Genomic DNA, 12418 nt, shown 5'->3' on the forward strand with positions numbered 1-12418 from the left:
AAACAAGATCTTGCATGCCTGAAAATATCTTCATTTTATCATCACATTTGATTAAGGCTGGGTATAGAATTCTAGGTTAGAAACAGTATTTTTTTTTCAGAATTTTGAAGGCATTGGTTTATTGTCATCTAGTTTTTGCTACTGTGGTAGAGAAGTCTGAAGCTGTTCTGGTTTTTGATCCTTTGTATGTGATTGATTATTTCTTTTCAGAACCGTATAGAATCTTCTCTTCATCCTCAGTGTTCTGAAATTTTATTACCTTGCATGGGTCTCTTTTCAGTATTGTGCCAGGTACTCAATGACTCCTGTCAGTTTGGAAACTCAGTTTCTTTAGTTCTGGGAAATGTTCCGTTTTGTGTTCTCTGGCACTCCTATTATTAGACTGTTGGACCCCCTAGACTGCTCTGCTGATTTTCTTATCTTCTCTCTCTTGTTTTCCATTTATGTATATTTTTATTTATTTATTAAGACAGAATCTCGTTTTGTCGCCCAGGCTAGAGCACAGTGGTGCGATGTTGGCTCACTGTAGCCTACACCTTCTGGGTTCAAGTGGTTCTCCTGTCTCAGCCTCCAGAGCAGCTGGGACTACAGGCATGTGCCACTACAGCTGGGTAATTTTTGTATTTTTATTAGAGATGGGGTTTCCCCATATTGGCCAGGCTGGTGGGATTTCCCCATATTGGCCAGGCTGGTCTGGAATTCCTGACCTTAAGTGATCTGCCTGTTTCCGCCTCCCAAAGTGCTGAGATTACAGGTGTGAGCTACTGTGCCTGGCCCATTTATGTATCTTTTTAAATTTGAAAGTGAACATTTATTGACAGATTTAGGTATAATAGAAGTTTTTGTTTGTTTGTTTCTTTTTTAAGTAGCAGTGACAATATTGGCATAAGAAAGGGAAACATGATAAAAAATTGAGTTTCATCATTGGTGATCTTGCATTATGAGGTTTTTACTTACTCATGGTAAAACTCATGCTCCTACGCAGCAAGAAACTCCAAATACAGAGTACAAGACAACCTGGGAATCAATAAGATACTTTTTGAAATTCAGAGTGCTACATTAAGAATATTTGGTAGGTTTCCAAAATATATCCTAATCATCTCATTTAGTTATTCTTTCAGCAGTTGTTAATAGAATAAACAATGGGTCTGACCAGGCGTGGTAGCTCACGCTTGTAATCCCAGCACTTTGGGAGGCCGAGGTGGGTAGATCACTTAAGGTCAGGAGTTTGAGACCACAGTGGCCAAGATGGTGAAACCTCATCTCTACTAAAAATCCAAAAATTAGCTGGCCGTGATGGCGGGCACCTGTAATGCCAGCTACTACGGAGGCTAAGGCAGGAGAATCACTTGAACTCGGGAGGCAGAGGTTGCAGTGGACTGAGATTGCGCCACTGCACAATAGAGCACGATTCCATCTCAAAAAAAAAAAAAAAAAAAAAGAGGTCCACAAGTTTATATAAGTGGAGGATATTTTGTCAACACAAAATTGCTACATAATTAGTAAACTACATTGTCATTAGGAACAAATGCTATTTTTAATTTTAATTTTTTAAGAGAATGGTCTTTCTCTGTTGCCCAGGCTGGAGTGCAGTGCCACAACCTCAGCTCACTACTGCCTCAACCTCCCAGGTTCAAGTGATCCTCCCACCTCAGCTTCCCAAGTAGCTAGGACTAGGCCAGGTGCAGTGGCTCATGCCTGTAATCCCAGCACTTTGTGAGCCTGAGGTGGGCAGATCACTTGAGGCCAGGAATTCGAGACCAGCCTGGCCAACATGGTGAAACCCCGCCTCTACTAAAAATACAAAAATTAGCCAGGCGTGATCGCGGGCGCCTGTAGTCCCAACTACTCAGGAGGCTGAGGCAGGAGAATCGCTTGAACTCTGGAGGTGGAGGTTGCAGTGAGCCAAGATTGCACCACTGCACTCTAGCCTGGGCAACAGAGCAAGACTCTGTCTCAAACACACACACACACACACAGTAGCTGGGACTAGGGGTGCACATCACCATGCCCTGCTGATTTTTGTATTTTTTCTAGAGACAGGGTCTCACTTTGTTGTCTCGGCTGGTCTTAAACTCCTAGGTTCTAGCAACCCTCCTGCCTCAGCCTCCCAAAGTGCTAGAATTATAGGCGTGAGCCACTGTGCCTGGCCACAAATGCTATTGAGAGTAATTAAATAAAATTCCAAATCTTGAAATAGTAAAATAAGAAATGTTTTATACCGTTATTCTTTTTGTTAACAATAATTTAACCCTCGCAAAATGAAACAATACAAATTGAACACATCACACTTTTCTTCCTGTGACTCTGGCCCTACCCATCTACCCATTCACTTGAAAGAGGCAAAACAATGATAACCAACAATGAAACAGCATGAACAATTCTACTTGATCCCATCACAGAAAATGAAGCCAGAACATTCTACAACACAAACAGAGGTGCCATCTCTACTGCTTCTAAAGATTTCCTCTTTCATTTCTTGGTCTAGAATGGGGGTTTCTCAGCCTCAGCACTAGTGACATTATGGGCCAGATAATTCTTCATGGTCATGTCCTGTCCTGGGCACTGTAGGATGTTTAGCAGCATCCCTGGCCTCTACACACTAGATACCAGGAGCATCCCAAGCCAGATGTAAGAACCAAAACTGTCTGTAGACATTGCCAAATTCCCCTCACAGGGAAAAGCCATCTCCAGTTGAGAACTAGTAACTTAGGTGAGTAATGATCACTGACACATGCTGCGAGTCAAATTAACCTAGAACTTCTGGCTGGGCGCAGTGGCTCACGCCTGTAATCCCAAGACTTTGAGAGGCTGAGGCGGGTGAATTACGAGGTCAAGAGATTGAGACCATCCTGGCCAACATGGTGAAACCCCGTTTCTACTAAAAATACAAAAACTAGCTGGGTGTGGTGGTGCGCACCTGTAGTATTAGCTACTCGGGAGGCTGAGGCAGGAGAATCACTTGAACCCAGAAGGTGGAGGTTGCAGCGAGCCAAGATTGCGCCATTGCACTCCAGGTGGGCAACAAGAGCAAAACTCCATCTCAAAAAAAAAAGAGACCTTTGATGCATGCCCCATTTTGCTAGAGATGATAGATTTTGTACAAACTAGAAAATGTCCACCAGTAGTTTTCTTTGTAAGCACTGTCAGTGAAGTGACTTTCCTTTTCATTTCACTCATGAGGATAATTGTTTTTCTTTTTTTTGAGACAGAGTCTCGCTCCGTCACCCAGGCTGGAGTGCAGTGGCACGATCTGCTCTCACTGCAAGCTCCGCCGCCTCCCGGGTTCATGCCATTCTCTTGCCTCAGCCTCCCTAGAAGCTGGGACTACAGATGCCCGCCACCGCGCCCGGCTAATTTTTTTGTATTTTCAGTAGAGACGGGGTTTCACCGTGTCAGCCAGGATGGTCTCGATTTCCTGACCTCGTGATCTGCACGCCTCAGCCTCCCAAAGTGCTGGGATTACAGGCGTGAGCCACCGCGCCCGGCCAACGATATTTTTGTTTTAAAGAGTCTGATCAATCATTATGTTTATTTGTGCTGAGCTCTTTGAAGCAGACTAGATTTTCCTTCAGAAGAATATTTATGATCAATCAAATTTCCCGAGAAGAAAGGGAAACAATGAATTTAAACTAAAATGTAATTTGTGCTTTATATGCCTAAGAATATTCTAAAAAAAGATTCTCCTACTTTCCACCTACCTAAAAATATTTAGGTTTCAAAAAAGGTATATTTTAGTAGAATCTTGTAAAGAAGCTTTCATACTGAATAGCACTTAAAAAAAAAAAAGCAACCAGAAGCTATACTCACAATGAAGTCTAGTCTGAGTGAGAGAAAATATTAAGGTAAAAAGAAATTGAAGATGTGTCTGGTGGCTATATATATATACACACACACACACACACACACATATGTATATACACACACATATATATGCACACACACACATATAACATAAATCTGGATAAATTGTGGGGTATTATTTTGAAATTACTGTAAATGAAACCGAATTTCCATACAAATATTTTATTTCTTTTAAAATGATTTATTTATTATTTTTTGTATACTTGATCACTGTTGGAAAATATACAACTATTTCATAACCATTCTTATATCGTGACCTCTAACAGTCTAAATTCCACTGCTTTCAGAATAACGCTACATTCGCCACTTCTTCTTTAATCCACCCTATAACGTTGTTGAAAGTGAAGGCAGCACATTAGCACTTTCTTTTTTCCAGAAATGATTCAGATTTCCCTCAATCAGGGCTTAACTCAGAAGAGCTTTGTAGTATAAATGTATAAATGTCTGTAGTCTGGTAGAATTTGTTTGCCCACTTAAAAAAAAAACAAAACAAAACAGTCTTCTTACTATTTCTAATGAGAGACAGCTTTTCTCTTTCACAATATCCTGATGTAAGACCTGTGACACACACCAGGTAGCCCATTCTCGTGATCACAAATCCTGTAATAATAACACAGCAGGTGGACTTTCAGTCTGCAACATGAGAATGATCAATGGCCTCTGAAGGTAGCACTGACTCTTGGAGAGAGAGGTTTTCCCATAGAGTTTGCGCTATTAGGACTAACTAGCTTCCAACAGTCTTGCGTTTAATCATACTCTTTGACTACGTACAAAGCATGACTACAAGCAATGAGGTTGTTGTTTTCCTTGACAAAGTATCTTTTGTATGAACCAGTTGCATCAGCATTTGTTTTCACACCATGAGATTCTATAAAGAACTAGGGACATGTTATTCCTCCTCCATTATCTGCAAACTATTTCTCCTACCCTGACACAGAGCTTAGCCAGGAAAATGCTGGATACAAGTGATTTTATGCAGGCTCCCTAGCAAGTTAACCCAACAGAACCATGGCTGCCACAAAACCATGCCTAATTATCTTTTAGAGGAACATTTAAAGACTTATCAGCAGTCAAACCTCAGGTTGGTAGCTCCATCCAAACTTTGGTCATCTGGTCATCATGAATTCTGTCTGTTAAAACTACTTTTTCTTTTTTCTTTTTGAGATGGAGTCTCACTCTGTCGCCCAGGCTGGAGTGTGGTGGCGTGACCTCGGCTCACTGCAACCGCTGTCTCCCGGGTTCAAGCGATTCTCCTGCCTCAGCCTCCTGAGTAGCTGGGATTACAGGTGCCTGCCACCTCGCCCAGCTGATTTTTGTATGTTTAGTAAAGACGAGGTTTCACCATGTTGATCAGGCTGGTCTCGAACTCCTGACCTCATCATCCGCATGCCTCGGCCTCCTAAAGTGCTGGGATTAGAAGCATGAGCTGCTGTGCCTGGCCATCTGTTGAAACTTATATGTGACCAATGTTGAGAAGAGTTTGGAGATCTTCAGTGGTTAAAAATATATATGTATCTTGATGCTACCGAGACTTATCTGGGCCATAAAGGTGTTTAATGTCAGGAAACACGTAGCTGTGGTTAACCTCAGGAAACATAGCAGTGTAATTAACCCAAGGTGCCCAGAACTGATCTCTCAGCAACCAGAACTCATGATGGCAAAACTCACAGCCGAGTGTTGTGGTATATTGTGATAGTTTCCTTTCTGTTTGGCAAGGGAGGTGGAGGGAGTTCTTTTTTCTTGATGATAATTATTACTTCCTTTCATTGCTGAGTTTTCTTTGTATCTATTGTCAATTCTTCCCACACGATCCAATTAACTCTCAGTACAGTTCTCCACAAGGGAAATCACATCAAGTAATCTACCAGTTCTTGTTTATTTTGCTTGGACACATCTATCCCAGGGATGGCCCTTCTTCCCTTTGTGCTGGTTGCTCCTTGGCCAATTGCATGGGTGTCATCCTGGACTCCCCTTTGCTGTCATCCTTGGGATTTCCTTTCCTTCTCTTGGATTGCATTCTCTGATTCTGTGATCTCTTAGTTTTCTGTTTCTTTGCTCTTTCTCTTATTTAGGTAGATCACATCCTCCGGAAGTTGCTTTAGGTTAGAAACACAGTACAATGGGAGAGGATGATGGTTATGGCAGTCCTCAACATGCTGGGCTCTGAAGTCACAATGCTCCAATCTGGATTGATAAATGCATTCTTTTCCTATTGCTGCTGTAACAAATTACTACAAAGTTAGCGGCTTAAGACTCCACAATTTATTAGCAACAGTTCTGTGGGCCAGAAGTCTAAAATGAGTTTCACTGGGCTAAAATCAAAGCATTGACATTCTTTTCTGGTGTCTGTAGGAGAGAATCAATTTTCTTGCCTTTTCCAACTTCTAGAGGTTACTGGCATTCCTTGGCGTGTAGTCCCCATCTATCTTCAAAGCTAGAGCAATGGCTGGTTGAGTCTTATATTGTATCACTGTGACACTGACTCTTCGGTCTGTCTTCTACATTTTAAGGAACTTTGTAATTACATTGGGCCCACCTGAATAATCTAGGATAATTTCCTCTTTTCTTTTGTTTTTATTTATTTGAGACAGAGTCTTGCTCTGTTGCCCAGGCTGGAGTGCAGTGGCATGATTTCGGCTCACCGCAACCTCTGCCTCCTGGGTTCAGGTGATTCTCCTGCCTCAGCCTCCCGAGTAGCTGGGATTACACGCACCCGCCACCACGCCTGGCTAATAATTTTTGTATTTTTAGTAGAGATGGGGTTTCACCATATTGGCCAGGCTGGTCTTGAACTCCTAACCTCGTGATCCACCTTCCTCGGCCTCCCAAAGTGCTGGGATTACAGGCGTGAGCCACTGTGCCAGGCCGATAATTTCCCTATTTTAAGGTAAATTGATTAGCAGCCTTAATTCCATCTGTAACCTTAATTCTCACTTGCCATGTAGCATGATATATTTATAGATTCCTGAAATTAGGACATGGACACCTTTTGGGGCTTATTATTCTGCCTACCAGTTATTCTTTACACCTGGTACTAAGCTGTTATCCTGGGATCTCCCTTCACTGTCATTCTGGGGAGATTCCCATGCAGTCTCTCTAGTACTAGAAGGCCCATTTTCTCTATCTCACGTCTTCTACTTTTTCCATTTACTCCCCGGTTTTGGGGGAACCATTTTCAGCAGCTTTCTGTAAAAGGATGCATGGGAGGTCAATTCTTTGAGACCCTGTATGTCTGAAGTACTTGTCATTTTACCCTCTCACTCGATTTGATACTTTGTCTGGGTATAGAATTCCAGGTTGGAAATGGTTTCACTTCAGAGTTTTGGAGGCATTGCTCCATTGTCTTCTTGGTTCCAGAATTGCTTTTGAGAGGTCTGAAGCCATCCTGATTCCTGATCTTTTCTCCATTTCCTGTTTTTCTCCCTGCTCTAAATGTTGTAATATCTTTACACAATCTTCTAAAATTTCATAGTAATGTGCCTTTGTGTAGGTCTACTTTTACCCATTAAGATGGGACTCAGAGCACTATTTCTTTTTTTTTTTTTCTTTTTTCTTTTGAGATGGAGTCTTGCTCTGTTGTCTGGGCTGGAGTGCAGCAGCACCATCTCAGCTCACTGCAACCTCTGCCTTCCGGGTTCAAGCGATTCTCTTGCCTCAGTCTCCTGAGTAGCTGGGATTACAGGTGCCCACCACCATGCCTGGCTAATTTTTTGTATTTTTTGTAGAGATGGGGTTTCACCATGTTGACCAGGCTGATCTCGAACTCCTGAGCTCAAGCAATCCGCCTGCCTTGGCCTCCCAAAGTGCTGGGATTACAGGCGTGAGCCACTGCACCTGGCCCGATTGTTTTGTTATTGTTGTTTTTTACTTTGGTTTCTATTTCTTTATTTTTTTGCTATTCCTTTTGAGAGATTTCCTTAACTCAACCTTTCTATTGAGTTTGTTATTTCTGTCATATTTTTATTTTCTATGAACCATTTTTATTCTCTCAATATTCCATTATTTTTTATAGTACCATGTTCTTATTTATTGGATACAATATGCTGTCTTACTCTTCAATGATAAGTTTTACACCCGATCTTAGCCAAAAGGCTGAGAAGCGATCTAATGATAGTTTTTAAAAGGATGTTTTCTTTTGGATGCAATATGCTCTTATTCTCCAATGATAATTTTTACACTTGATCTTAGCCAAAAGACTGAGAAGTGGCCGGGCACGGTGGCTCAAGCCTGTAATCCCAGCACTTTGGGAGGCCGAGACGGGCGGATCACGAGGTCAGGAGATCGAGACCATCCTGGCTAACACGGTGAAACCCCGTCTCTACTAAAAATACAAAAACTAGCCGGGCAAGGTGGCGGGCGCCTGTAGTCCCAGCTACTCGGGAGGCTGAGGCAGGAGAATGGCGTAAACCTGGGAGGCGGAGCTTGCAGTGAGCTGAGATCTGGCCACTGCACTCCAGTCCGGGCGACAGAGCAAGACTCCACCTCAAAAAAAAAAGAAAAAAGACTGAGAAGCAATCTAATGATAATTTTTAAAAGGATGGTTTCTTTTCTAGATATGGTTTCTGTTTCTCCAGATTGCTATTTGTTTTTGTCTTCAATTTTAGAGGCCTTCTTCAGATGTTTGGTATGTTGGTTGTATGCTCATGATTAAAGGTACGCTTGCTGGGTGGGGGGCGGTGGCTCACGCCTGTAATCCCAGCACTTTAGGAGGCCGAGGCGGGTGAATCACAAGGTCAGGAGTTCGAGAGCAGTCTGGCCAACATGGTAAAACCCCGTCTGTACTAAAAATACAAAAATTAGCCGGGTGTGTTAGCGGGCACCTGTAATCCCAGCTACTTGGGAGGCCGAGGCAGGAGAATCGCTGGAAACCGGAAGGCAGAGATTGCTGTGAGCCAAGATTGTGCCACTGCACTCCAGCCTGGGAAACAAGAGCAAAACCCAGTCTAAAAAAAAAAAAAAAAAAAAAAAGTGCACTTGCAACCATCATGTTCAGTTGAATTCAAAGGAAACCAATTCATATTACTTAGTGTAAACTAAAATAGTTAACAAATTATATCCTAAAAACAAGATCTGTTGGTTAAATGTTGTGTGCCCTAGGTTTTAAAATTACAACATCTAAATACAATTTCTCCTCTTAAATTTGTTAAGCTAAATATGTATTGGTTCTTTTTATTTTAGAATCCTTAAAGCATCTTAAACAGTTCTTTTTTTCCAAGAGAAACTACAAATAACATTTCTGTCAAATGGTACTTGTGTAAAGCCACCTTTCTTATATTTATAGTTTTGGTTTTTCAGTTTTATACACAATAATACTCACTGTCTTACTATCAGAAAATTATTTTGACCAAGATTTATTATTCAACTTCATAGGTTAGGAAAGAGATGCTAATTCTTTCTCCCTATGTTTTCTTTGTTATTATTCTCTTACCCTCTATATATACTGGCCTCTAATGTATACTGTAAAATCATTATGTTGTTGAGATCACTTCATTATGATTTATATAAACAGAGTATCTCACCTCTTTCTTGCTGTATTGCCCAGGATGGAGTCCAATGGTGCGATCTTCACTCACTGCAAATTCCACTTCCCGGGTTCAAGTGATTTTCCTGCCTCAGCCTCCTGAGTACCTGGGACTATAGGCACATGCCCACCAGGCCTGGTTAATTTTTGTATTTTTTGTAGAGACGGGGTTTTGCCACGTTGGCTGGGTTTGTCTGGAACTCCTGGCCTCAAGTGATCCACCTGTCTCGGCCTCCCAAAGTGCTGGGATTACAGGCGTGAGCCACTGCACCCAGCTGAGCATCTCACCTCTTTCATACTGTTTGCTGAACAGTTTTCAGTTTGTCAAAAAAAAAGTAGGGGTTTGCTACTGGGTGGAGCTCTGAGTGAGTGGAGGTGGGCATAGGGGCAGTGGCTTGCCGACTTTGAGTTTCACTGCAGGATGATCTGGGTGGGCTGTTTGGGAATTCCCAGTTTTGGTATCTTTTGTTATTTGCATTTGGGCCCAGAAAAGTCTTCTGGACTCTTGTGTGGAGGGTAAAGTTCTGGGAACAGAGAGGGGTAGGAGGTCTGGGAGTCTCACATTTAGCATCTTTACAGTCTCAATCTCTTGTTTGTGGTATGATACCCACATTCTCACGTGTGCTTCTAGGTTTCTAGGCCCCTAAGCCTTCTGTTGTACCCTCTGCAGAGAATAAGCTTTCAGACTTCTGTTGGGGGTCAGGGAGGAGGTTCACGGACCAGCTAAAGCTCTCTTTCATTCTTTCCCACTTTCAGAGGCACCTGGGTTTAATATGTGATCCTTTTGGAGTATTCTTTTGTATAATTAGGGTTTATCCTCAGTTTTTTCCACTGCTGCCTTAGGATTTAGTGTTTTCTGAATTCTTGTGGAATTATGCCTTAAACAAATGCCTTAGTTTACTTTTAGTTGAGTTTCAGGAGGCAGTATAATTGGATATATATTCAATTTTTACCTGGGAATATACTTTTACTTTTGAAACACTTTTTTTCCTACTACAAACAAGTCAGATATCCTAATAATTCTAAGTATAGCATCACTACTATTTATAGTGGATCATTTATTGAAGAACATGTGCAGAGAACCTCCATCCTCCATGCCTGGCAGGACCAAGCACTGGGGAACAGTGGTGAACAAGACAGCCGAGTTCCTTGCTCTTATGGAGGTCATAAGCTACTGACTCTTCAGTAACAATTCCTCCCTGACTCCACCTTTGCTTCTAGAGCTCCCCATTGGCCAGCCAAGATCTTGACCATCCTTGCATCAGCTCCCTGTCCTTTCCACAGCCACGCTCTGAGGATTTATATGCTTCAAATACCCACATGGTGAATCCAGTTTTCCATCTTTGGTTCCACGTAAATTTCAGGCCAGCTGGCTCTAGTCACGAATTCTTTCCCCATCCAGCTCTCTCCTCCCCTCTTCCCTACCAATGGTTGTTGACTCCTTAGTTTGGCCAGGGAGGCCAAGGGGCATGTGAGGTACCCCGAGCTGTATGTTCCTGCTGAATATGCAGCCTGTACTCTGAATCCTGACGCAGAGTCTGACCCACCCTCCTCTTTGTTGCAGGTCAGAGATGTTGTCATCGCTGCAAGCGTTGCAGGAATGGGCTTGGCAGCCATGGGCCTTATTGGAGTCATGTTCTCAAGAAACAAGCGACAAAAGCAATAACGGAAAAAGACTGTCCTGTCAGCGATGACTTTATACATCAAGGGGATCTTGTTTTGCTAGAGTTTGGGGATTGGTTTGTGGATTTCATTGTGATTTATAATAAGGCTTATTTTCACAGAATAAAATAAAGTACAACGAGGGAGGATTTTATTGGGGGAAATGCAGCAAGAACTGCCTGGTGTGAATTCTGTTCAGGGAATAGCCAGGCTCTCTTCCTGGCCAAGGTTTTCTTTCACTTTCTTTTTGCGGGCTGTGTTCTTTGCATTGCAGCAAGCAGGGTCCAGCTCCAGTTATCTCAACTAGAGGGCGTTTCTGGTCGTCAGAATACACGTGGGGCGGAAGGGGGACAGACAGACGTAATACACAAGAATAGAAACCAGCAGACAGCTGGGACTCTTGGCCTGGAACTAGATCTGGGATGGCCTCTGAGACTCAGCAGCTAGAGTCTGTAGATGCTCAGCCGAGTTGAAAAAAAAAAAGTCCTTGGCTATCAGGAAATTTAGTATAGGTGCTTGCCAATCTGACTAAAATTTCCATTATTTTCCTCTGCTCTACACGTCTTCCTTCCGCCTTGTTGCTTCCATCTCCTTAGCACTCCTGCTTCCTCACCGCTTCTGCTTGCCACGATCCCCAAGTCTCTGACCCACATTCCTGCCTGCTCTTCTCCCACATCTGCTCAGATTCTTTCCCTGCGGTCTGTCTGCGGGTCCACACTCCCAGTGCCACCCTCAGGAGATAATCTGATAGGCTCAGTTCACCGGCTAACTCAACTTTCCCATTGGCTACCTTTGGGTCAGGTGATCTCCACTAGACGTATCACCTATGCCTGATGGTGGGTCACAGGGTGCAAATGTTGCTTGAGAGCTTAGTGGGTTAGGGATGTGGCTGGGCTCATGGCTGACATCCCTGCTGCTGACCCCTTACAGGTCAGGCTGGGAGAAGGTGCCATGTTGTGTGGATGGTCATTTGAGGTCTTGCAGCTGTTGCTCGTTGGGCTTGGCAGGTGTTCAAAGTGACCATTTTTCTGAAGTGCTTTTTTTCGAGTATTCCTCAAATGTACTCCCCTGGGGCCGACGGTCCTTCCTTCCACTGGGTGATGCTTCCCTACTTGCTTGTGAATGTTTCCTTCATCTCTGGGTTGTCTGGGGACAGTTCTGTCTGTTGGAGGCCTGGGCAGGATTTACAAAGGGCTCCATGCCAGCTCCTTCCTGCTGGGTCCACATCTGGTGTAGGGTAAACACCTGCCCATTTATGTCCTAGTGTTGGTAGAAGAATCATTTTCTTTCAGTACAGTCTCCTTTTTTATTTTTGTCCCAGCTCTTTAGATGTAGCACTTAATGCCAGTTCTCAAGCTCCCCAAACTTAAG

The 12418-nt window shown here is 43.0% G+C and overlaps 1 protein-coding gene across 5 annotated transcripts in view; it reads left to right on the forward strand.

Annotated features, from left to right (window-relative positions):
* The window catches only part of PLAAT3 (phospholipase A and acyltransferase 3), a 34489-nt gene extending 23270 nt beyond the window's left edge, over positions 1–11219 (forward strand). For all 5 annotated transcript variants that reach the window (XM_023186222.2, XM_023186224.2, XM_031936694.1 and 2 more), the window contains one exon: positions 10950–11219. In XM_023186222.2, coding sequence (XP_023041990.1) covers positions 10950–11051 — 102 coding nt within the window. In that variant the 3' untranslated portion in view covers positions 11052–11219. The remainder of the gene's footprint in view (positions 1–10949) is intronic.
* Positions 11220–12418: the final 1199 nt, after the last annotated feature.

Source organism: Piliocolobus tephrosceles, chromosome 13 (assembly GCF_002776525.5).
Source record: "Piliocolobus tephrosceles isolate RC106 chromosome 13, ASM277652v3, whole genome shotgun sequence".
Taxonomy (NCBI): Eukaryota; Metazoa; Chordata; class Mammalia; order Primates; family Cercopithecidae; genus Piliocolobus; species Piliocolobus tephrosceles.